Here is a 24,562-nt window from a genome sequence, read left to right as displayed (position 1 = left end):
CCAGCTCGACTCTACTTGAACGACAAGAGCGACCTCCTTTGCCCCCCCCCGAGAATGCTAGGCCGAGGCAAGTTCTCTATATACACGGTTCTCATGGTATTATCACTAGTGCTGGCTAACCGGGACAGAGCGTCGGCCTTAGCGTTCTCAGATCTCGGGATTTTCTTGATGAAGTGAGAATGGAAGTTGAGCGGAGCCTCTCTGACTTTGGCTAAGTAGGCGATCATGGTTGGCTCGCAAGCTTCGTATTCACCAGTAACTTCCTTGACCACGAGTTGAGAATCGCTGCAGATGACGATGTGCTTGGCTTTCACTTCATTTGCTAGAGCCAGTCTGACTATTAACGCCTCGTACTCCGCTTCATTGTTGGACGCCGTGAACTCAAAGCGTAACACATACCCCAGTTTCACCCCGCTTGACCCATACAGAATGATTCCAGTTCCGTTGCCCTGCTGGTTAGACGAGCCATCCACGTGAAGGATCCAGGGCTCCTCATCCCAGCTCGGGTTCGATCTAACTATGAGAGAAGTCACATTGATTGCTACCTCACGGTGCTCGAGCTCAACCGGCCTAGGAGCCTCGGGATCATCCGACCTAGGGGCCTCGGGCTCGATCGGCCTATGGAATTCGGTGTTGAAAGTGGATTCCGTGACAAAGTCACCTAAGGCTTGGGCCTTGATAGCAGTTCGCGGCTTGTATTGGAGGTCGTATTCGCTGAGCTTGATGGCCCACTTTGTCAACCTACTAGAGACCTCGGGCTTGAGCAGGACTTGCCTCAGAGGCTTGTTGGTGAGGACGACGACAGTATGAGCTTGGAAGTACGGACGGAGCTTCCGAGCTGCAATGACTAGCGCATACGCCAACTTTTCGATCTCTGGATACCTCGTCTCTACACCCTACAACACTTTGCTAACATAGTAGATAGGTCGTTGGACCTGATCTACTTCTCTTATCACTACCGAGCTGACCACCTCGTCACTTGTAGAGAGGTACAGCTCCAAAACATCACCCTCCTCAGGTCGGGTTAAGACTGGGATACTGGCAAGGTACCTTTTGAGCTCGTCGAATGCGAGCTGACACTCTTCTGTCCATTCAAAGCCCTTGCTTTTAATTGCCTTAAAGAAATGCAAGCAGTGATCTGCCGATTTGGATATGAAGCGGCTCAGAGTGGCTATACGGCCATTCAACCTCTGAACCTCCTTCAATTTCCGGGGTGGTCTCATATCTAGGATAGCCTTAATTTTTTCTACATTGGCCTCAATGCTACGTTGGTTGACGATGTACCTTAGGAATTTTCCCTAGGAATTTACTCGAGGTGACACCGAAGGCACACTTGTTTGGGTTTAGTTTCATGTTAAACTTACGCAAAATTTCAAAAACAGAATGCAAATCTTTTATTAAATCATTTGAAAACTGAGTTTTGACGACCATGTCGTCTACATAACAGTCTATTTTATTGCCGATCAACGGCTCGAACAACTTATTTACAAGTCTTTGGAAGGTAGCCCCAGCATTTTTCAGTCCGAAGGGCATGACCTTGTAACAGTACATGCCTAGTTCAGTTATAAAAGTTGTTTTTTCTTCATCTGTAGGGTCCATTCTTAACTGGTTATAGCCCGAGTAGGCATCCAGGAAACTCAGCAACTCATGCCCTGAGGTCGCATCCACCAGGCGGTCAATCTTGGGGAGTGGGAAGCAATCCTTCGAGCAAGCTCGGTTCAGATCGGTATAATCATCGCACATGCACAATTTACCGTTGGCCTTCTTTACCAGGACTGGGTTGGCTACCCAGCTCGGGAAATGGACCTCTTTGATAAAGACGGTTGCGAGGAGCTTCCCGACCTCCTCGTCAATTGCTCTCCAGCGCTTCGGGGCTAAGTTGCATTTCTTCTGTCTAACGGGCCTAACTACAAGATCAGTATTTAGCCTGTAAGTTATGATGCTTGGGTCTATGTTGGGCATCTTTGCCACGGACCATGCAAAAACATCTAAATTTTCAAGTAAAAAACTTACCAGTTGAGATCGTAGGGGCTCTTAGACTGAAGCGCCGATCTGGATTGTCCGAGTTGGGTCCTCCGCCAAAGTGGGCACGAAAACAGTCTCTTCCGTAGGTGCAACTCGCTCTTCACATTGCTCCGTAAGTCATTCCATCTCAAGGTCGTCGGCCACCTTGGTTTTCCCTTTGAGGGCGGCAATGTAGCACTTGCGAGACTCGAGCTGATCGCCTTGTGCTACCCCAACTCCGAAGTTCGTGGGGAACTTCATCGCCAAATAAGAGGTGGAGACCACCGCACAAAGAGCATGACTGATGGACCGACCTATTATGGTGTTGTATAGGGAGGGAGTTGCGACTACCAAGAAGTTGTGGTTAAGCCACACTATGCTAGGCCAGGTGCCGACTTCCACAGGTACTGTAATTCTCCCCAAGGGCCCGACTTCCTCTTTGCTGAATCCTACCAAGGGGTACTTGCGGGCTTGAGATCGCTCTCTTGGAGCAGAAGCTTGTCGAATCATGCAATGAAAAGAATGTCTACCGAGCTACTAGAGTCGACGAGGACACGCTTGACTTCGTAGTCATTAATCTTTATCTTTACGACGAGCGCATCATCGTGGGGGTAGTGGACCCCGCACGCGTCGTCCTTGGTGAAGAAGATCGGGTCTTCTGTCCTTGGCCACTTCGGGGGGTTTTGCTCTTCCCTTCCGACCTCACGGGCTGATGTCCGAGCTGCAGCTGAGGTGCAGCCCGCGATGATTGAACCTCCAACGATCACATGAATAGTCCCCCAAACTGGTCTCTCTTCAGAGGGCTGCCTCTGCGGTTGCTCTATTTGCCTACTATTGGGCTCGGGATCATCTCTACCCGGCTTCCCTTGTCGACCTGTTTTATTATTATCATTATTTTGTATAAAATTTCTTAAGTATCTGGGACAGATGAGCTCTTCTATCTCGTCGTAGAGGTTCTTACATTTCTTGGTACTATGACCGTGATCTTTATGAAAACTACAATACAGATTCTTATTACTTACATTAGAGTCCCCTTTCAGCCGGGGTGGCCACTTCACATACGGGGAGTCTTTGATTGCCATAAGGATCTCGGTCCGCTTCGCGTTCAGAGGTGTGTAGTCAGTCCTTTCTGCTGAAGGAGCTTGGAAAGGCTGTCCTGGCCATGCCCCCCGAGCTGGGTCTTTTTTCTTCTTGTTGTCCCTTTGGATCGAGGACTCACCTTTCCTTTTCCTTTTCTCGGGCACACTTTCATTTTTCTGGTTGATCTCCTCCTCCATCCCTATGAACTGGTCCACGAGCTTGAGGCACACGGTTACAGTCTTGGGGCGATTGACCACCGCATGCCACTTGAACTCTTTGTGTGTGATGCCTCTCTTAGCTGTTGTAAGCCGCACTGCGGGGTCCAGGTCGGGTATCTGCAAACAAGCATCATTGAACCGCTTGATGTAACTCCGGATGGGCTTTCCTTCCCTCAGGACTATGCCGAGGAGACTCTCCTGGGTTCTCGGGCACCGCTTGCTGGTGACGAAATGAGAGGTGACTTGCACAAACTGCGCCCAACTTTTTATTGACCCGGGTGCAAGGTTCCTGTACCATGTGCGGGCTACCCCTTTGAAAGTGGTGGAGAAGGCCACACACATGCTGGACTCACTGGCCCTAGCCCAGTGCATCTGCGACTGGAAGGCGTCGACGTGGTCATTCAGATCGAACGATCCGCCATACTTGTCCAAGGGAGGAAGCTTGAAGTCCTTTCGCATAGGGACGACTAGAAGTTCTGGAGACAGGGGGACGAAACTGAGAGGAGCGGAGTGGCTTTTACTTCATCCGAGCTCACCTCTTCCTTACCCTTTAGCTCGAGCAGGTTATGAGTGGCAGTTCGGCGATTTTGGCGGCATCTCCGCTGCTTTGCTGGCTCGGCATTAGTATCGCTTGCTTCTATGTTGCCGAGCTCGATGGGCCCAGGAAGGGGCTCGGATTGCTGCTGATGGTTGTGAACTGAAGGGCCTTGTCTACAGTCCGCAGCCAGGACCTCGAACTGGTTCTCGGCGAGCGGAAGCACGAATTGTGAAGGCCGAGGCGACATGGGTCTATCTGGCTGAGAGGCCCCCGACATGACTACAGGCTGCGAGGTGGGGGGAGTAACTTGTCTTTCTTTCCTGCCGTGGGATGAGACCTGACTCCCGAGAGGGTTCTGGGTCCGGGAGGTCTCTCCTTGGCGAGGGAGACGCTCGCTGTGGCAGCGGGCCTGGGCCTGCTGTGCAGCGGTGTGTCGAGGTGGAACTTGCTGTTGATGCTGAGGCAGCGGTGGAAACTGCTGCTGGTACTGCTGTTGGTAGACGTGGTGGAGCATTTGCTGCTGGTACAACTAGAACTGATGGACCTGTTGCATTTGAACTTGCATATCTTGCACGCAGTGTACCAGGTTTTCTAGCTGGTTCTATCTGACCACCGGGAGAACTGACGGTTTTGCAATGGTCGGCTCCACCGGCGAAGGGAGTGGAGCATTTACTGGCGCCATGACCTGAGGCGCGCTCAGGGTAGGGACTCCGTCCGCGGAGAGGGTTACAGTGAACTGGCCAATGCAGACGGTAGGGAGCTGAGGTCATCCCCTAGAGGTGTTTTGGTCGGCGCTTCGTCCGGCGTTGCTGGAGGAAGCCATTGAAGTCTTATTGAAAGTTGCGGTGTTTGGTGTAGGAAGGCCTTCGAAAGCGATTCCCACAGACGACGCCAAATAATGTAGCGTGATCTGGTCACTCCTAGCTGGCAGTGGGCTTCACTCCTAACTGGCGACGGACAACACCTGAGAAGGAGAAGAACATGAAGGATTCCCGGGGAGCTCGCCTGGCGGGAACACTCCGATGCTTAAGTTAGAACTCGGTGGAAAGCTTAGAGAGTAGTAAAGGAAAATGAGCTAAGAGTGGAGATGCGCACTTTTCGATTACAAAAATTACCTTTTCCCCTTGGAAATCGGGGTCTTTATATACTGATGCTTTGTCAAATTGGGTGTAATCGCCTCTGATTCTCTGCTACAGCTGTTATTCGCCAGCTGATTCGATTGGTGCAGGTATCCGTCGCAGAGTACAGTCCTGTCAGTTGAGAGACGTTATGCAGAGTTGGCGTGCACGACGCCGCCTGACGTGAGATGTGGGCGCAGTCCTCTGGACTGGTAGGTGCTGCGCCGCCAGACAAGAGACGTGGGAGCAATCTGATTGGCACGACCTTGTCGAACAAGAAGTTTCCCGAAGACTCCGAGTTACTCAATAGCGAAATCCTTTGTAGCAAGCTCCCTTGTAGCGAACTCCTTCGTAGCGAGCTCCAATAGCGAGCTGCCTTGCAGCAAGCCGTTCTGTAGCGGGCGGTAGCGAGCTGTCTTGTGGTGAGCTGTTCTGCTCGGGTTTCAACGAGCTCATTACGCCGAGTTGTGGCCAAACTGTCATGTTGAGTTGTCACTTACGTCTAGTCATATCCACGTGTCCCTTAATTAGGAGGTCGGGCCAAATCACCCTCCATCAGATACGAACGAAAGATATAGAAACGCTTGGATACGCTAGTGAAAATAATACTAAACAAAAAGCTGAATTATCTATGAATAAGATATAAAGACATGAGAAAATAATTATCATTCTTTTAATTTTATAATTATAATTTTCAAATTTTATTAATTTTTGGAATATTTATTAATTTATTATTTTATTTAAATAACAACTATTTTTAAATAACAAATATGCTCTCATTTTTACATATAATGTTTTTATTTTACACATAATTATAAAATAAAACAAATAATCATTTAAGGTAGATACAATAAATTATATTTAATTTTCAGTTTTTATTAAATCTTTTGGGAAAATTAAATCTTAAATTATTCATTTCAGTTTCTATAATTATAATTTTCTATTCTCCATTAATTTTGTAGGAAAATTTATTTATTTAGTCTATTTCCCAGCAATCAGCCAATTCTTATGACCCCATCATCAATTTGAATGAGATGGTGTTTGCCCTTACAAACAACATCATTTGTAGGATTGCATTTGGCAAGAAATTCCAGCATGAAGGGTCCAAAAAATGTATACCTCTCAACGAAACTCAAGACTTGTTAGCTACCACTACTTTTACCGACTATTTTCCATCCGTGGGGTGGGTGTTTGATATTGTCACTGGACTACACGGGAGGCTCCAAAGGAATTTCTGTGACTTGGATTTGTTTTACAATCAAATCATCGAGGAGCACCTTCATCATAACAGAACCAAGAAGCCTGAGAAAGAAGACATCACTGACATCTTGCTCCAAATGCAACAGGATCAATCTACCTCATTTCACGTTGAAATGGACCACATCAAAGCACTATTCATGGTTTTATTATTCAACAACAAAATTTATCCATATTTGTTGCTGTTGTTGTTTTCCTTCATTCAATTCTTATCCTTTTTAATTTAAGATATTTTTTACTTAACCCTGTTTTTTGCTTTGACAGAATTTTCTTATAGGTGGAACAGACACAAGTGCTGCGACCGTGATTCGGGCGATGACAGAAGTAATAAAGAAGCCAATAGTGATGAAGAAAACGCAGGATGAACTCAGAAGTCTTATAGGAAATAAAGGGCACGTAGATGAAGACGATCTTAACCAACTTCATTACCTGAAATGTGTGGTGAAGGAGACATTGAGATTGCACCTACCTGGTCCTTTGTTGGTTTCACGTGAAACAATAAATCACTGTAAAATTGATGGGTATGATATTTATCCCAAAACTCAGGTTATTGTGAATGCTTGGGCTATAGGAATGGATCCCGAAATATGGAAGAACCCAGAAGAGTTTATACCAGAAAGGTTCACAGATGGGTCTGTTGATTTCAAGGGTCAACATTTTGAATTTATAGCGTTTGGAGCACGCCTCAACCGAGCTAAGGGACTATGGGTAGACGAGCTACCTAGTGTACTATGGGTTATCGGACCATGGTAAAAACCGCAACAGGCAAAACCCCCTTTCAGTCTCACTTATGGCACTGAAGCAGTCATTCCAGCCAAGATCGAGGTTCCCACGCTACGTCTAGAAGTGTATGATGAAAAAACAAACGAAGATGAGCTACGCACCAACCTCGACCAACTTGACGAGGTACGGGACCTCGCACCGCGACCGACCAACAGAGAGTAGCTCGTTACTATAACGCCAGGGTCAAGAATCGGAACCTCCGGGTCGGAGACTTCGTTTTTCGTAAAGTTATGGTGCCTGAGCCTGGTGTTGGTAAGGTCGGGCCAAATTGGGAATGACCCTACCGAGTAAAGTGGGTGCTCGGGGAAGGAACGTATGAGCTCAAAACCCTTAAAGGGAAACAAGTACCTCGGGCATGGAATATTGTCAACTTAAGACAGTATTACCTGTAATCACCGAGCTGAGTGGACTGTATATATATATAGTCATAATTTCTATAAATAAATAAAGAATAAAGCAAGAAGAAAGAAAAACTCTTTTAAAATAAATAAATTTAACATTCACCCAAACCAAACGTGTTTATTTCAAATAATAAGTACATCTGTTCTATTCACATAATCCTACATCTTCCACCGATTACTTGTATCAGTTCGACACCACCATAAAACACGACTACAAATTTATTATCATTTGACGACTTTCTCGACATAATTCATCAGATATAAGTAGTGGCTAAAAGGCGAAGAGGAATCTTCTTATGCATTGTCAGACCATTCTGCTCGACCATGTCGATATCTTCTTTCCTCATTCCGTCAGGAAGTTCCCAGTTAAATGAGTACAGAATATTTGCAAGGGTAAGCTCTACAGCAACAACTCCGAGATATATCCCAGGGCATATTCTTCGGCCTGCTCCAAACGGTATAAATTCAAAATGTTGACCCTTGAAATCAACAGACCCATCTATGAACCTTTCTGGTATAAACTCTTCTGGGTTCTTCCATATTTCGGGATCCATTCCTATAGCCCAAGCATTCACAATAACCTGAGTTTTGGGATAAATATCATACCCATCAATTTTACAGTGATTTATTGTTTCACGTGAAACCGACAAAGGACCAGGTAGGTGCAATCTCAATGTCTCCTTCACCACACATTTCAGGTAATGAAGTTGGTTAAGATCGTCTTCATCTACGTGCCCTTTATTTCCTATAAGACTTCTGAGTTCATCCTGCGTTTTCTTCATCACTATTGGCTTCTTTATTACTTCTGTCATCGCCCAAATCACGGTCGCGGAACTTGTGTCTGTTCCACCTATAAGAAAATTCTGTCAAAGCAAAAAACAGGGTTAAGTAAAAAATATCTTAAATTAAAAAGGATAAGAATTGAATGAAGGAAAACAACAACAGCAACAAATATGGATAAATTTTGTTGTTGAATAATAAAACCATGAATAGTGCTTTGATGTGGTCCATTTCAACGTGAAATGAGGTAGATTGATCCTGTTGCATTTGGAGCAAGATGTCAGTGATGTCTTCTTTCTCAGGCTTCTTGGTTCTGTTATGATGAAGGTGCTCCTCGATGATTTGATTGTAAAACAAATCCAAGTCACAGAAATTCCTTTGGAGCCTCCCGTGTAGTCCAGTGACAATATCAAACACCCACCGCACGGATGGAAAATAGTCGGTAAAAGTAGTGGTAGCTAACAAGTCTTGAGTTTCGTTGAGAAGTAGACATTTTTTGGACCCTTCATGCAGGAATTTCTTGCCAAATGCAATCCTACAAATGATGTTGTTTGTAAGGGCAAACACCATCTCACTCAACTTGATGATGGGGTCAGAAGAATTGGCTGATTGCTGGGAAATAGACTTGACAAGTTGAAAAATCTCCTCCTCTCTAATGAACCGAAAGGACTGCATCCTCTTGGTGCTAAAGAGCTCAACCACACATATCTTCCTTATCTCTCTCCAAAAATCGCCGTAGGGTGCAAAAGCCATGCCAGTCCCACCGTAAGACAACTTTTGTTGGCAAAGCAAAGAGGGCCTGCTAGAGAAGTCGAGATCATGAGTTTTCATGATCTCTCTTGCCATTCTAGCTGAAGAAACCACCACTCGAGCTAAAGGGTAAGGAAGAGGTGAGCTCGGACGAAGTAAAAGCCACTCCGCTCCTCTCAGTTTCGTCCCCCTGTCTCCAGAACTTCTAGCCGTCCCTATGCCAAAGGACTTCAAACTTCCCCCCTTGGACAAGTATGGCGGATCGTTCGATCTGAATGACCACGTCGACGCCTTCCACTCGCAGATGCACTTGGCTAGGGCCAGTGAGTCCAGCATGTGTGTGGCCTTCCCCACCACTTTCAAAGGGGTAGCCCGCACATGGTACAGGAACCTTGCACCCGGGTCAATAAAAAGTTGGGCGCAGTTTGTGCAAGTCACCTCTCATTTCGTCACCAGCAAGCGATGCCCAAGAACCCAGGAGAGTCTCATCGGCATAGTCCTGAGGGAAGGAAAGCCCATCCGGAGTTACATCAAGCGGTTCAATGACGCTTGTTTGCAGATACCCGACCTGGACCCCACAGTGCGGCTAACAACTGCCAAGAGAGGCATCACACACAAAGAGTTCAAGTGGCACGTGGTGGTCAATCGCCCCAAGACTGTAACCGAGTTCCTCAAGCTCGTGGACCAGTTCATAGGGATGGAGGTGGAGATCAACTAGAAAAATGAAAGTGTACCCGAGAAAAGGAAAAGGAAAGGTGAGTCCTCGATCCAAGAGGACAATAAGAAGAAAAAAGACCCAGCTCGGGGGGCAAGGCCAGGACAGCCTTTCCAAGCTCCTTCAGCAGAAAGGACTGACTACACACCCCTGAACGCGAAGCGGACCGAGATCCTTATGGCAATCAAAGACTCCCCGTATGTGAAGTGGCCACCCCGGCTGAAAGGGGACCCACATGTAAGGAATAAGAATCTGTATTGTAGTTTTCATAAAGATCACGGTCATAGGACCAAGAAATGTAAGAACCTCTACGACGAGATAGAAGAGCTCATCTGTCCCAGATACTTAAAAAATTTTGTACAAAATAATGATAATAATAAAACAGGTCGACAAGGGAAGCAGGGTAGAGATGATCCCGAGCCTAATAGTAGGCAAATAGAGCAACCGCAGAGGCAGCCCTCTGAAGAGAGACCAGTTTGGGGGACTATTCATGTGATCGTTGGAGGTTCAATCATCGCGGGCTGCACCTCAGTTGCAGCTCGGACATCAGCCCGTGAAGTCGGAAGGGAAGAGCAAAACCCCCCGAAGTGGCCAAGGACAGAAGACCCGATCTTCTTCACCAAGGACGACGCGTGCGGGGTCCACTACCCCCACGATGATGCGCTCATCGTAAAGATAAAGATTAATGACTACGAAGTCAAGCGTGTCCTCGTCGACTCTGGTAGCTCGATAGACATTCTTTTCAATGCATGATTCGACAAGCTTCTGCTCCAAGAGAGCAATCTCAAGCCCGCAAGTACCCCTTGGTAGGATTCAGCAAAGAGGAAGTCGGGCCCTTGGGGAGAATTACAGTACCTGTGGAAGTCGGCACCTGGCCTAGCATAGTGTGGCTTAACCACAACTTCTTGGTAGTCGCAACTCCCTCCCTGTACAACACCATAATAGGTCGGTCCATCAGTCATGCTCTTCGTGCGGTGGTCTCCACCTATTATTTGGTGATGAAGTTCCCCCCGGACTTCGCAGTTGGGGAAGCATAAGGCGATCAGCTCGTGTCTCGCAAGTGCTACATTGCCGCCCTCAAAGGGAAAACCAAGGTGGCCGACGACCTTGAGATGGAATGACCTACGGGGCAATGCGAAGAGCAAGTTGCACCTACGGAAGAGATTGTTTTCGTGCCCACTTTGGCGGAGGACCCAACTCGGACACTCCAGATCGGCGCTTCAGTCTAAGAGCCCCTACGATCTCAACTAGTAAGTTTTTACTTGAAAATTTAGATGTTTTTGCATGGTCCGTGGCAAAGATGCCCAGCATAGACCCAAGCATCATAACTTACAGGCTATATACTGATCTTGTAGTTAGGCCCGTTAGACAGAAGAAATGCAACTTAGCCCCGAAGCGCTGGAGAGCAATTGACGAGGAGGTCGGGAAGCTCCTCGCAACCGACTTTATCAGAGAGGTCCATTACCCGAGCTGGGTAGCCAACCCAGTCCTGGTAAAGAAGGCCAACGGTAAATGGTGCATGTGCGTTGATTATTCCGATCTGAACCGAGCTTGTCCGAAAGATTGCTTCCCACTCCCCAAGATTGACCGCCTGGTGGACGCGACCTTTGGGCATGAGTTGCTGAGTTTCCTGGATGCGTACTCGGGCTATAACCAGATAAGAATGGACCCTACAGATGAAGAAAAAACAACTTTTATAACTGAACTAGGCATGTACTGTTACAAGGTCATGCCCTTCGGACTGAAAAATGCTGGGGCTACCTTCCAAAGACTTGTAAAAAAGTTGTTCGAGCCGTTGATCGGCAATAAAATAGAATGTTATGTAGACGACATGGTCGTCAAAACTCAGTTTTCAAATGATTTAATAAAAGATTTGCATTCTGTTTTTGAAATTTTGTGTAAGTTTAACATGAAACTAAGCCCAAACAAGTGTGCCTTCGGTGTCACCTCGAGTAAATTCCTAGGGAAAATTTCTAGGGTACATCGTCAACCAGCGTAGCATTGAGGCCAATGTAGAAAAAATTAAGGCTATCCTAGATATGAGACCACCCCGGAAATTGAAGGAGGTTCAGAGGTTGAATGGCCGTATAGCCACTCTGAGCCGCTTCATATCCAAATCGGCAGATCACTGCTTGCCTTTCTTTAAGGCAATTAAAAGCAAAGGCTTTGAATGGACAGAAGAGTGTCAGCTCGCATTCGACGAGCTCAAAAGGTACCTTGCCAGTATCCCAGTCTTAACCCGACCTGAGGAGGGTAATGTTTTGGAGCTGTACCTCTCTACAAGTGACGAGGTGGTCAGCTCGGTACTGATAAGAGAAGTATGATCGGGTCCAACGACCTATCTACCATGTTAGCAAAGTGTTGCAGGGTGTAGAGACGAGGTATCCAGAGATCGAAAAGTTGGCGTATGCGCTAGTCATTGCAGCTCGGAAGCTCCGTCCGTACTTCCAAGCTCATACTGTCGTCGTCCTCACCAACAAGCCTCTGAGGCAAGTCCTGCTCAAGCCCGAGGTCTCTAGTAGGTTGACAAAGTGGGCCATCGAGCTCAGCGAATACGACCTCCAGTACAAGCCGTGAACTGCTATCAAGGCCCAAGCCTTAGTTGACTTTGTCACGGAATGCACTTTCAACACCGAATTCCATGGGCCGATCGAGCCCGAGTCCCCTAGGTCGGATGATCCCGAGGCTCCTAGGCCGGTTGAGCTCGAGCACCGTGAGGTAGCAATCAATGTGACTTCTCTCATAGTTAGATCGAACCCGAGCTGGGATGAGGAGCCCTGGATCCTTCACGTGGATGGCTCGTCCAGCCAGCAGGGCAACAGAGCTGGAATCATTCTGTATGGGTCAAGCGTGGTGAAACTGGAGTATGTGTTACGCTTTGAGTTCACGGCGTCCAACAATGAAGCGGAGTACGAGGCGTTAATAGTCAGACTGGCTCTAGCAAATGAAGTGAAAGCCAAGCACATCGTCATCTGCAGCGATTCTCAGCTCGTGGTCAACGAAGTTACTGGTGAATACGAAGCTTGCGAGCCAACCATGATCGCCTACTTAGCCAAAGTCAGAGAGGCTCTGCTCAACTTCCAGTCCAACTTCATCAAGAAAATCCCAAGATCTGAGAACGTTGAGGCCGACGCACTGTCCCGTTTAGCCAGCACTAGTGATAATACCATGAGAACCGTGTATATAGAGAACTTGCCTCGGCCTAGCATTCTCGGGGGGGCAAAGGAGGTCGCTCTTGTCGTTCAAGTAGAGTCGAGCTGGATTGATCCGATTGTGAGCTTCTTGCTGCACGGGACCCTCCCTGCGGATCGTAATGCTGCCATAAGGGTAGAGCGCTAGGCGGCCAAATACGCCATGATAGACGAACAGCTGTACCGAAGGTCTTACACGCTCCCCTATCTGCGGTGCTTGCGACCTTCCGAGGCTGAGCTCATGCTCCGCAATACTCATGAGGGTCTGTGCGGTGGACACTTGGGGGACAGGGTTTTCGCCCCGAAAGTTCTACAACAGGGATACTACTGGCCAACGATGAAGGCAGATGCGATCGAGCTCGTCAGAAGATGTGACAAGTGTTAGAAGCACGCCAACATCCACCACCAGCCTACAGCCGACCTGAAGTATCTCACCAGCCCGTGGCCTTTCGCACAATGGAGGATCAATATACTCGGACCATTTCTGCCAGCGATAGAGCAGAGGAGGTTCTTAGTGGTGGTAGTTGATTATTTCACTAAGTGGGTAGAAGCTGAACCTCTCACAATGATCACAATGCGGAATGTGCAGAACTTTTTCTGGAAGAATATAGTGTGCCGTTTCGGACTACCCCGAGTACTGATCTCTGACAATGGTAAGCAGTTCGAGGATATTAAATTCTTGAACTGGTGCAAAGATATGGGAATTCGACAAAACTTCACCACGGTGGCGCACCCTCAAGCAAATGGCCAAGCGGAGGTCACGAACAGCGCCATTCTCCGCGGACTAAAGGCACGCCTCGACCGAGCTAAGGGACTATCGGTAGACGAGTTACCTAGTGTACTATGGGCTTATCGGACTACGGTAAAAACCGCAATAGGCAAGACCCCCTTTCAACCTCACTTATGGCACTGAAGCAGTCATTCCAGCCAAGATCGAGGTTCCCACGCTACGTCTAGAATTGTATGATGAAAAAACATATGAAGATGAGCTACGAACCAACCTCGACCAACTTGACGAGGTACGGGACCTCGCACCATACACTTCTAGACGTAGCGTGGGAACCTCGATCTTGGCTGGAATGACTGCTTCAGTGCCATAAGTGAGGTTGAAAGGGGGTCTTGCCTGTTGCGGATTTCACTGTGGTCCGATAAGCCCATAGTACACTGGGTAGCTCGTCTACCCATAGTCCCTTAGCTCGGTCGAGGCGTGCCTTTAGTCCGCGGAGAATGGCTCGGTTCGTGACCTCCGCTTGGCCATTTGCTTGAGGGTGCGCCACCGAGGGGAAGTTTTGTCGAATTCCCATATCTTTGCACCAGTTCTGGAATTTAATATCCTCGAACTGCGTACCATTGTCAGAGATCAGTACTCGGGGTAGTCCGAAACGGCACACTATATTCTTCTAGAAAAAGTTCTGCACATTCCGCATTGTGATCATTGTGAGAGGTTCAGCTTCTACCCACTTAGTGAAATAATCAACTACCACCACGGATCGCTGTCCTTGGCCACTTCGGGGGGTTTTGCTCTTCCCGGGGGGTTTTGCTCTATCCTTGGCCACTTCGGGGCCAGCTTCTACCCACTTAGTGAAAAAGTTCTACACATTCCGCACATTCCGCACGCGTCGTCCTTGGTGAAGAAGATCGGGTCTTCTGTCCTTGGCCACTTCGGGGGGTTTTGCTCTTCCCTTCTGACCTCACGGGCTGATGTCCGAGCTGCAGCTGAGGTGCAGCCCGCGATGATTGAACCTCCAACGATCACCTGAATAGTCCCCCAAACTGGTCTCTCTTCAGAGGGTTGCCTCTGCGGTTGCTCTATTTGCCTACTATTGGGCTCGGGATCATCTCTACCCTGCTTCCCTTGTCGACCTGTTTTATTATTATCATTATTTTGTACAAAATTTCTTAAGTATCTGGGACAGATGAGCTCTTCTATCTCGTCGTAGAGCTTCTTACATTTCTTGGTACTATGACCGTGATCTTTATGAAAACTACAATACAGATTCTTATTACTTACATTAGGGTCCCCTTTCAGTCGGGGTGGCCACTTCACATATGGGGAGTCTTTGATTGCCATAAGGATCTCGGTCCGCTTCACGTTCAGGGGTGTGTAGTCAGTCCTTTCTGCTGAAGGAGCTTGGAAAGGCTGTCCTGGCCTTGCCCCCCGAGTTGGGTCTTTTTTCTTCTTGTTGTCCCCTTGGATCGAGGACTCACCTTTCCTTTTCCTTTTCTCGGGCACACTTTCATTTTTCTGGTTGATCTCCTCCTCCATCCCTATGAACTGGTCCACGAGCTTAAGGAACTCGGTTACAGTCTTGGGGCGATTGACCACCACGTGCCACTTGAATTCTTTGTGTGTGATGCCTCTCTTAGCTGTTGTAAGCCGCACTGTGGGGTCCAGGTCGGGTATCTGTAAACAAGTGTCATTGAACCGCTTGATGTAACTCCGGATGGGCTTTCCTTCCCTCAGGACTATGCCGAGGAGACTCTCCTGGGTTCTCGGGCACCGCTTGCTGGTGACGAAATGAGAGGTGACTTGCACAAACTGCGCCCAACTTTTTATTGACCCGGGTGCAAGGTTCCTGTACCATGTGCGGGCTACCCCTTTGAAAGTGGTGGAGAACGCCACACACATGCTGGACTCACTGGCCCTAGCCAAGTACATCTGCGACTGGAAGGCGTCGACGTGGTCGTTCAGATCGAACGATCCACCATACTTGTCCAAGGGAGGAAGCTTGAAGTCCTTTGACATAGGGACGACTAGAAGTTCTGGAGATAGGGGGACGAAACTGAGAGGAGCGGAGTGGCTTTTACTTCGTCCGAGCTCACCTCTTCCTTACCCTTTTAGCTCGAGTGGTGGTTTCTTCAGCTAGAATGGCAAGAGAGATCATGAAAACTCATGATCTCGACTTCTCTAGCAGGCCCTCTTTGCTTTGCCAACAAAAGTTGTCTTACGGTGGGACTGACATGGCTTTTGCACCCTACGGCGATTTTTGGAGAGAGATAAGGAAGATATGTGTGGTTGAGCTCTTTAGCACCAAGAGGGTGCAGTCCTTTCGGTTCATTAGAGAGGAGGAGATTTTTCAACTTGTCAAGTTTATTTCCCAGCAATCAGCCAATTCTTCTGACCCCATCATCAATTTGAGTGAGATGGTGTTTGCCCTTACAAACAACATCATTTGTAGGATTGCATTTGGCAAGAAATTCCAGCATGAAGGGTCCAAAAAATGTCTACTTCTCAACGAAACTCAAGACTTGTTAGCTACCACTACTTTTACCGACTATTTTCCATCCGTGGGGTGGGTGTTTGATATTGTCACTGGACTACACGGGAGGCTCCAAAGGAATTTCTGTGACTTGGATTTGTTTTACAATCAAATCATCGAGGAGCACCTTCATCATAACAGAACCAAGAAGCCTGAGAAAGAAGACATCACTGACATCTTGCTTCAAATGCAACAGGATCAATCTACCTCATTTCATCTTGAAATGGACCACATCAAAGCACTATTCGTGGTATTATTATTCAACAACAAAATTTATCCATATTTGTTGCTGTTGTTGTTTTCCTTCATTCAATTCTTATCCTTTTTAATTTAAGATATTTTTTACTTAACCCTGTTTTTTGCTTTGACAGAATTTTCTTATAGGTGGAACAGACACAAGTGCTGCGACCGTGATTTGGGCGATGACAGAAGTAATAAAGAAGCCAATAGTGATGAAGAAAACGCAGGATGAACTCAGAAGTCTTATAGGAAATAAAGGGCACGTAGATGAAGACGATCTTAACCAACTTCATTACCTGAAATGTGTGGTGAAGGAGACATTGAGATTGCACCTACCTGGTCCTTTGTTGGTTTCACGTGAAACAATAAATCACTGTAAAATTGATGGGTATGATATTTATCCCAAAACTCAGGTTATTGTGAATGCTTGGGCTATAGGAATGGATCTCGAAATATGGAAGAACCCAGAAGAGTTTATACCAGAAAGGTTCATAGATGGGTCTGTTGATTTCAAGGGTCAACATTTTGAATTTATACCGTTTGGAGCAGGCCGAAGAATATGCCCTGGGATATATCTCGGAGTTGTTGCTGTAGAGCTTACCCTTGCAAATCTTCTGTACTCATTTAACTGGGAACTTCCTGACGGAATGAGGAAAGAAGATATCGACATGGTCGAGCAGAATGGTCTGACAATGCATAAGAAGATTCCTCTTCGCCTTTTAGCCACTACTTATATCTGATGAATTATGTCGAGAAAGTCGTCAAATGATAATAAATTTGTAGTCATGTTTTATGGTGGTGTCGAACTGGTACAAGTAGTCGGTGGAAGATGTAGGATTATGTGAATAGAACAGATGTACTTATTATTTGAAATAAACACGTTTGGTTTGAGTGAATGTTAAATTTATTTATAAAAGATTTTATGTTCCCTGTTTATTATCTCCATCTTATATATATATATATATATATATATATATCTATTAATAGGAACCTTGTAAATTTTCAAAATATGGTTAATTGAGCTCCATAATTGGGTTCTTCCTTGTATTATGGGTTATATTGCAGGTTATGAGATTGGCAATCTCTAAGAGATGGAAATCAGTCTTCTCTAAATCTGGTTCTCTTTTGGACTCTTCAGTTTTGAAGTGCAAACAATCTGTTATTTCCTATAATATGATATATAGGATTCTATTATAATTGGCTTCAAGTTTCTTCTTTCAATAATGTTAGTTTTTTTTTTAACTGCTGGAGAGGGATCTAGAGCATCTCATCTAATTGCTCAGAAAGCAAATTCCTTATTGATTGAGTCGATGATAGATTTCCCATTAGATTGGTCGATGAATGTTGTTTCTGTTGATGTTTAATGAAATGTTTTATTTACTAATTAAACAAGGTTATCACTCGTCTCATTCATAAAATTAGGACCCACCGTTGCCCATTAAGACCCAAAATAATTCTATGTCTAAGTTTGGAAGTGTGTAAAAATAAGTGCTTATTCGAATAAGCAGCCAAAATCATACCAATAAAAAATTGTTTGATTTTGGAAAATAAGTCCAAATTTTATTGTCACATCATTTTAAAAATACTTATACTATTCCTATTTGAAATAAATGTTTTTTCATCAAATGCTCATCAGCTCTTATTAGATAGTAATTATTTTTCAAATAAGTACTCCCAAAACCCGCCTAAGTTCTATTAGTCTAAGCCTACCAAGAATATGTAATATGGAGATGGACAGAATATTCAGTTGGAGACTTTCTTGGTTTTATCCCAAGAAAAGAGATAAGAAAGAGATGTATAAATGGAGATAAGAAAGAGAATAGAAACACAGGCCCATGGCCTAGGTTGGCAACCTCCATTGCACCTAGGGAGGGGTGCCTGCCTAACATCTCCCCAAGTGGGAAAGTGTACGTCATAATTTGTGGTAGTGGGGGTACGCGTTCGCGCGACCCCTGCCAAATTCTATAATGTTCAAGGCTTCTTTAAATCCTAAACCTCAGAAGAAGCACTTTTTGTGCACAGCTGAGTCTTGGTTTATTTACTTATTCAAATGTGATGTATTGTTTTAACAGATTCAATTAGAACGTAAGATCTAGTGAAGATCCTTCACAAACCAGATCATAACATGCTTACAATTGATTGGCATATGCTAGTTCCTAAAGTGTGAAAGATCAACAACTGAAATCAGAACTGTTAACTGCTGATTTATGGTCCTAATCACTGTAAGAGGAAAGGAAGGTTCTGATGATATATCCTTCTCACTCGAGTGCAGATTGTGTGGTAGCTACATGATGGGCTTTTCTGCCCACATGATGTTTAATTATTTTTTCTAAGACCCTAGCACAGTAGTTAGGTTGCTATTTGGTAGTAGCTGAGAAGAGGGATGAACATTCATGGAGTCATTACAGTGGAAAGTTGGATTTGAGGAGCAAGGCCCAGAAGAGATTATGAACCTCAGATGTTGAGTCAAATAATTAGATAACAATGGAATTTAATTTTCATTAAGGCTTTAATAAATCATTGTTGGATTAATTATGGAGTCTGTAAGAGGAAATATAAAGATGCCAAGCCCATAACTCAGTGAGCATGAACTTCTGTTTAAACTGTACTTTTCCATGAAACAAGAGTTTTCTTTTTCCCTTTTTTTGTTTTTTTTTTTTTTTTGCTGCGATATCATGTTTGATCAATCGACTTGCAAGAATTTGCTGTTGCTATGAATACCAATACTCTAACTAAGGTGCCTTGTGGAACCACTCATACTAATTATTCGTATATTGCATCACCATCTAGTTATAGGGCTGAAACTTGGGCCGGTTTAGCCCAAATCCAACCAAAAAATGTAGGGTTGGATTGGATTGAAGTTCAGGTTAGGGTTGAAAAGTAAGAACCTGACTTAATTTCATTTTTGCATGTATAAATATTATATAAATATGTATTCGTGTATGTATATTATTTTATTTTTAATATTTTAAATAAAATAAAAAACAAGAACAAAATGGTTGATAAAAGAGTGGGGATGGGAATGGGAATGGAGAGTGGAGACTGTTGCCATTCCTAGGCATGATATTATTGCATTATACCTGATTTTCACCCTTAATTTGAGGGCTCTTTGAAGTGAGCCGTATGTCTGTGTTCTTAAAAGATGAGAACTAGTGCCCTTGTGCAATGGTTTAGTTTGTTTGGAGAAAAAAGAATGCCTAAGAATTGTATAAGAAGAAAATATTTTTGTTGTACACCGTTAACGTCGCTTTGGCCGAGTGGTTAAGGCGTGTGCCTGCTAAGTACATGGGGTTTCCCCGCGAGAGTTCGAATCTCTCAGGCGACGATCATTTTAATAATCCATTTGTTCTTTAATTCAATTTAGATCCATTTGTTCTATATCAATTTATCTATTAGGGTCTAATTTTAAATAAAAAAGCTTTCATAGCTCAGTTGGTTAGAGCACCCGTTTAGTAAGCGGGAGGTCTTGAGTTCGAATCTCAATGAAAGCAATAAATTATTTTAATATTTTTTTTATGGAAAGAGTTTTTTATCCATAGTTGGGCCACTTGTTAATGGATTTAGACAGCCCACTCCTAAAATGTCACATTGTCAATCCAACTATATATCAAGGTCATGGGTCTACCCAAACCCGACACAATAAAATCGCTTTATTTATATAGTTGTTTTTTGAATATTGGTTCCATATTTCAAAAAAAGAAAGAAAAAAAAAACACTATATGGGATTGGATTGAGACATTGAATAGATCCATGCATAAAATGGATTGAAAGCGAATATAAAAAATAAGGATTGAATTCAAATTGGCTAAATTTGATTGGATTGGGATTTGAATATCAATGAATCAAAATTGGATCGGGCCATATTTTATCCAATTCTAAATACACATCACTGTCGAATTGGTTTCAGATACAGCCACAGGGAGAAATGGATAACTCAGTGAGGATGGATAAAATAATTTAATAGGGCTAAAATTAGCTCTTTTCTATTAGTTTTTCCTTTTTTTTTTTAGGATTTTTCTGAAATTAAAATCCTTGGTATAAATAGGGGCACCCTCCTAACCCTAACCTATGGTATTAATTGAGTTTGCTAGAGCTTTGAACTGGTCTAGTTGCACTCTTACTTGACCCCAAAGTTTGGGGCCCTCCAAATGAATTGGTGAATGAACTTTTTCTCCTAAATTGTATTACCAATGAACTGACATGGATGACTTTTTGCCTTTTAACTTGTTGCTGCTTTTGCCTTGGCAAGAACATATTAGGAACATTAATATAAGGTAAGATGTTTAATACAAATAATCTAAAATCTGAAAAATATCAAAACCCAAGAAAACTTTATTTGGAACATGGCAAATGGCTCTATCAAAAGTCTAAGAAACTCATGGGGCATTAACATATGATGCCCAAAAGTTGAAACTCATATGATCTTGCTAGTTTTTAGTATATATATTAGGTCACATTCCTCGAATGTGGCCAATGGCCATATAACACATGGAGAGTTAGGGACCTTGTAGGACGAATATGGACACGTAGTCCCTAAAGGCCCAAAGGTGTATAACACATGGAAAGCTAGGTCACATTGGATTACTTGTTGGTTTTTGTCCCACATCAGTTAAGTAGGAAGAAAGCAAGGGAGGTGAAAATGTATAAATAGGGATAAAGAAGAAAAAATAAATATACTTACCTAGACGGGGTCAATGGTGATCAAGAAGGTCCATGGTCTAGGTTGGTGGCCTCCATTGCACTTGGGAGTGGCACCTGCCTAACATCTCCTCAAGTGGGAGAATGTACGTCATAATTTGTGGTAGCGGGGGCACGCGTTCGCGCGGCCCCTATCAATGCTCATTGTTTTAAGGTTTATTTATTTATATTTTTTCTAAAGGCCATTAAGAAATTAAAACTCAATTATACCATATGATCAAATATTTGCATTTACAAAATAACAGTTGTGCCCTTGTTGGCAATGAAAATGAACATGAACAGATACATGGTGACACTAAACACTAATCTTCCTTTTCTTTTCTTTTCTTACTTTTTCCTTTCTTTTCCTACTTTTTCCTTCAAAACAAACACAGAGATGGGACTCTGTGATGAGGTCTATAAAGAGCCACACCTCTAACCAAGTGTCTGATGAAATTTTGTAAAAACTAGAGAGTATTTCCCATGAAACAAGAGTATTTTATTTTCATTAATTGTTTTTTGTACAAGGACAAAAGTCTGATCATTTAACTTAGCAGTTAGTGATTTGTTAGTTGAGCTGTCCAATAAGTAGTAAGAGAGATTTGCATGGACCTATACTCTAACACTATACAGCTTAGGTGGAAAACCCAAAAAGGATTCGGAGAAATACACTACAACCCACTACAAAATTCTGAAATTACAGTCTCCCATAGTCTACTAATAGCCCCCTATAAACCGCATCCCACCCGTGAATTTGACATCGATCCACGGGCAGGATTCATCCCACATATATTATAGGGCTAAAAATTCTGAGGTGGGATGAACAGTCATTCTCCCAAAAGGATTTCCTAATTTGTCAATTGTATCACCATCAACTTTAAAAATACCTTTCTCCTTTAGTAGAATGATAGAAGAGGCACTCAGCCACCGGAATGCTTGTGTGAGTACAGCTACCCTCATCTCTTATTTTCAGCTGCTTTACCTTAATAAATCTATTAGAAAATAAGAATGTTAGTTTTAAATTATAAGAGAAAGAATTCAAATACTTGTTTTATTGGACATGTACAACTTGATATCAAATTGGCTTGTAATGGCTTTAATGCACTTGCCAGTAGTCTAGTGTTTAAATTTCGCATACTTTTGATAGTCATTAATTCCATTATAATTCCATGTTTTTTGAGATTATAGTATCTTTTGGTTGTATATATTTGATCTTTTTTCAAGGGGTTCAAGGTTTTCTTTTATTGATTTATGATGTTATTTTTAGTATTAGAAGATTTCTGTTGTTTATCGTTGAAATTTGAAAATTAAACCTTGTTTTTCCTTTGTTTTTTTGGGTTCAAAATTTCATTTAAGATGCGTAGTAAATTTAGAAAGACTATTAAATAATAAAAAAGAGAAACTAATTGGATGATAGAAAACCCATTTAAATTGATCTATGCTCAACATATCATATGAAAACTACGACATTGGGGGTGGTAAAATCAACTTTATTGGGATATAAAACTTTGTTATGAAAATCTTAAGCAAAACCTCCTTCCATGTGGAAATTTTAGGTGGTGTTCTATAACGTGAATTGTTTTTCTTGTTACTGGTTCCAAAAATAAACCAAAACCATCTGATTTGAAATCAGATTGTTCTCAAAACAAAACACAAAAAACATGTTCTTGGTTGTATTTGTTTTCTGTGTTCAAAACTGAAACCAAAAATATGTTCTTGAATCTGGTTTCGAAAACATGTTTTCATCTAATTATTCAACTTCATGCTCCATAAGTCATATAATTTCTATACTAAAAGTTTTGTTTTGGTTTTAAAAACTAATATTTTGTTGGTTCTAAAAATATGTACTGTTTTCTGAAACAAAACCAACTTGCTTTTCCTTTTGAAAACAAAAAGAGAGTTCAAGAACATATTTTTGCTTTTTGCTGATGTGGAAATTCAAAAAACAAATGTAAACAGAAACATTCATGTTGTAGAACACCTCCTTAAATGACAATTGCAACGATGATGCTGACAACAACAACTTCGGTGTTCTAATCAGAATCCATATAGCAATGGCAACTTCAGTGCCCTTTCAACCTGAAGTCCCAACTTTAAATCTTTTTACTTGTTAATATCAATGCTTTTAATTTATAGTTGATTAATCAAAAGTCAAATTGATTGAACACTCACTTGTACAAATTCCCAAGTATGTTTCAACCCAAAGCATTTTGTTGAAAAAACAAAAAATAGTGAAATGCTCAAACCAAATGACCTTATTAGATAAACCACTTACCTATTTGACTAGATCATTGGGTCAAGGGTAAAATAGTTTATATTTTTATATTTATTATTTATTTTTCAACATTATAAGTTGACTCGATTGATTGGAAGGGAAATATGGTTCTAATCATTTTTTTAGAACTTTAGTATTTTATCAGTCTTGCCTGCAAAATACCATTTATCACCTAATTACTTTCCTCCTAACAAATCTCTTGTTTTGGATGGATTCCCTAATTTCTTCTTCTTCTAAAAATACTTAAATTGTGTAGGCCTCAAACCATTAATTAATGATGTAATCAAAAGTTTTGTCAATTCTAGTTACTTGCACCTTGCCTGTAATGAGATTTTTATCACTTTACTCCTAAAATGTAAATCCCCATAAGATCCCATTGAGTTCCAAGCCATCAATCTATGTGATACTATCAATGAATTGGTTGAACATAATCATTTTCAATAGAACAAAGTAGATTGTCAATGGGGTCATCTTCCAAACCAAAGTGCATTGTTATTGGTAGAATCTGTGGAACATGAAAATTTTCATTAAACTTCATGGAAATACTAAGATGAAAAGAAAAGGATTATTGGTTTTTAAGATGTACATGAGTGAAGCTTGTGATACAATGGCAGAGTAGAGTGCCCTTTCCTTAGATTTGTGTTATCTGAATTAAGGTTTGGAGACAGGATGATGGAATTATGCAATACATTTCTTGTATTTCCACTTCCACCCCTGAACCATAGATAGCTTGAAACTTCTCTAAATAGGAAGATGTAAATTGGTGGTTCTTTAACCTTGACCCTAGGTTGCTTTTGTATGCCTACATGACATTTTATTATGATGACTTATTATATTAATTATGATAATACATGTAATAGATGGCATATAACATGGCAATGTAGAAGAGATAAGGTTGCAAACTTGGGGCCTACTTAGCTCCAAGATAAGTTGAAGGTCCAAGCTTGAAAAATATGAACTTGATTTAATTTGGGTTAGGTTAGGGTTGAAATCTCAACCATTGAAATTGAGTGTACAAAAGTCAATACCATATTAGTATGCAACTCTACTGCACCTCATGCACTATAGACTTAATGAAACATGAAAACCATATCTATTTTGTGTTGAATATGTAGCACAGTTGTGTATTAGAATTCTGGGGTTCCTCTCTCAAATTTGTAACATTCAAGATTGATAATCGGTGATCATGCTGAGTAGAGAATGTGAACCCTAAATCATTTCTCATTGGCTCAAAACTGTGAAATTTTATGTTGGGAGTTAATTAGGTCTATAATG

General features: G+C 43.0%; 2 protein-coding genes, 1 long non-coding RNA gene, 3 other non-coding genes and 1 pseudogene across 6 annotated transcripts; 6 read left to right on the top strand and 1 right to left on the bottom strand.

Annotated features, from left to right (window-relative positions):
- Positions 1-7,497: 7,497 nt before the first annotated feature.
- Positions 7,498-9,279, bottom strand: LOC148789679 (cytochrome P450 71A1-like). Its single transcript, XM_088892583.1, has 2 exons — positions 8,384-9,279; positions 7,498-8,262 (listed from the first exon to the last, which is right to left on the bottom strand). Exons 1-2 carry the CDS (start codon positions 9,263-9,265, stop codon positions 7,654-7,656), a joined length of 1,491 nt encoding a protein of 496 aa, XP_088748709.1. The 5' UTR covers positions 9,266-9,279; the 3' UTR covers positions 7,498-7,653.
- Positions 9,280-10,753: 1,474 nt separating this feature from the next.
- Positions 10,754-11,536, top strand: LOC148789678 (uncharacterized). Its single transcript, XR_016079179.1, has 2 exons — positions 10,754-10,894; positions 11,000-11,536. It is a non-coding gene; the product is annotated as an uncharacterized LOC148789678 (long non-coding RNA).
- A 4,145-nt stretch (positions 11,537-15,681) lies between these two features.
- LOC148789677 (cytochrome P450 71A1-like) lies at positions 15,682-17,251 on the top strand. Its single transcript, XM_088892646.1, has 2 exons — positions 15,682-16,345; positions 16,467-17,251. Exons 1-2 carry the CDS (start codon positions 15,704-15,706, stop codon positions 17,073-17,075), a joined length of 1,251 nt encoding a protein of 416 aa, XP_088748772.1. The 5' UTR covers positions 15,682-15,703; the 3' UTR covers positions 17,076-17,251.
- Positions 17,252-18,086: 835 nt separating this feature from the next.
- Positions 18,087-18,290, top strand: LOC148789676 (U1 spliceosomal RNA; annotated as a pseudogene).
- A 1,288-nt stretch (positions 18,291-19,578) lies between these two features.
- On the top strand, positions 19,579-19,660 carry TRNAS-GCU (transfer RNA serine (anticodon GCU)). The gene has a single exon. It is a non-coding gene; the product is annotated as a tRNA-Ser (tRNA).
- Positions 19,661-19,752: 92 nt separating this feature from the next.
- Positions 19,753-19,826, top strand: TRNAT-AGU (transfer RNA threonine (anticodon AGU)). Its single transcript has one exon. It is a non-coding gene; the product is annotated as a tRNA-Thr (tRNA).
- Positions 19,827-21,008: 1,182 nt separating this feature from the next.
- On the top strand, positions 21,009-21,168 carry LOC148789675 (U1 spliceosomal RNA). The gene has a single exon (XR_016080002.1). It is a non-coding gene; the product is annotated as a U1 spliceosomal RNA (small nuclear RNA).
- Positions 21,169-24,562: the final 3,394 nt, after the last annotated feature.

This window comes from Nelumbo nucifera, chromosome 8 (genome assembly GCF_055504915.1).
Source record: "Nelumbo nucifera cultivar China Antique chromosome 8, China Antique-T2T, whole genome shotgun sequence".
NCBI lineage: Eukaryota > Viridiplantae > Streptophyta > Magnoliopsida > Proteales > Nelumbonaceae > Nelumbo > Nelumbo nucifera.
Note: the sequence above shows the minus strand (reverse complement) of the source record. Positions and strands in the feature narration are given on the sequence as shown.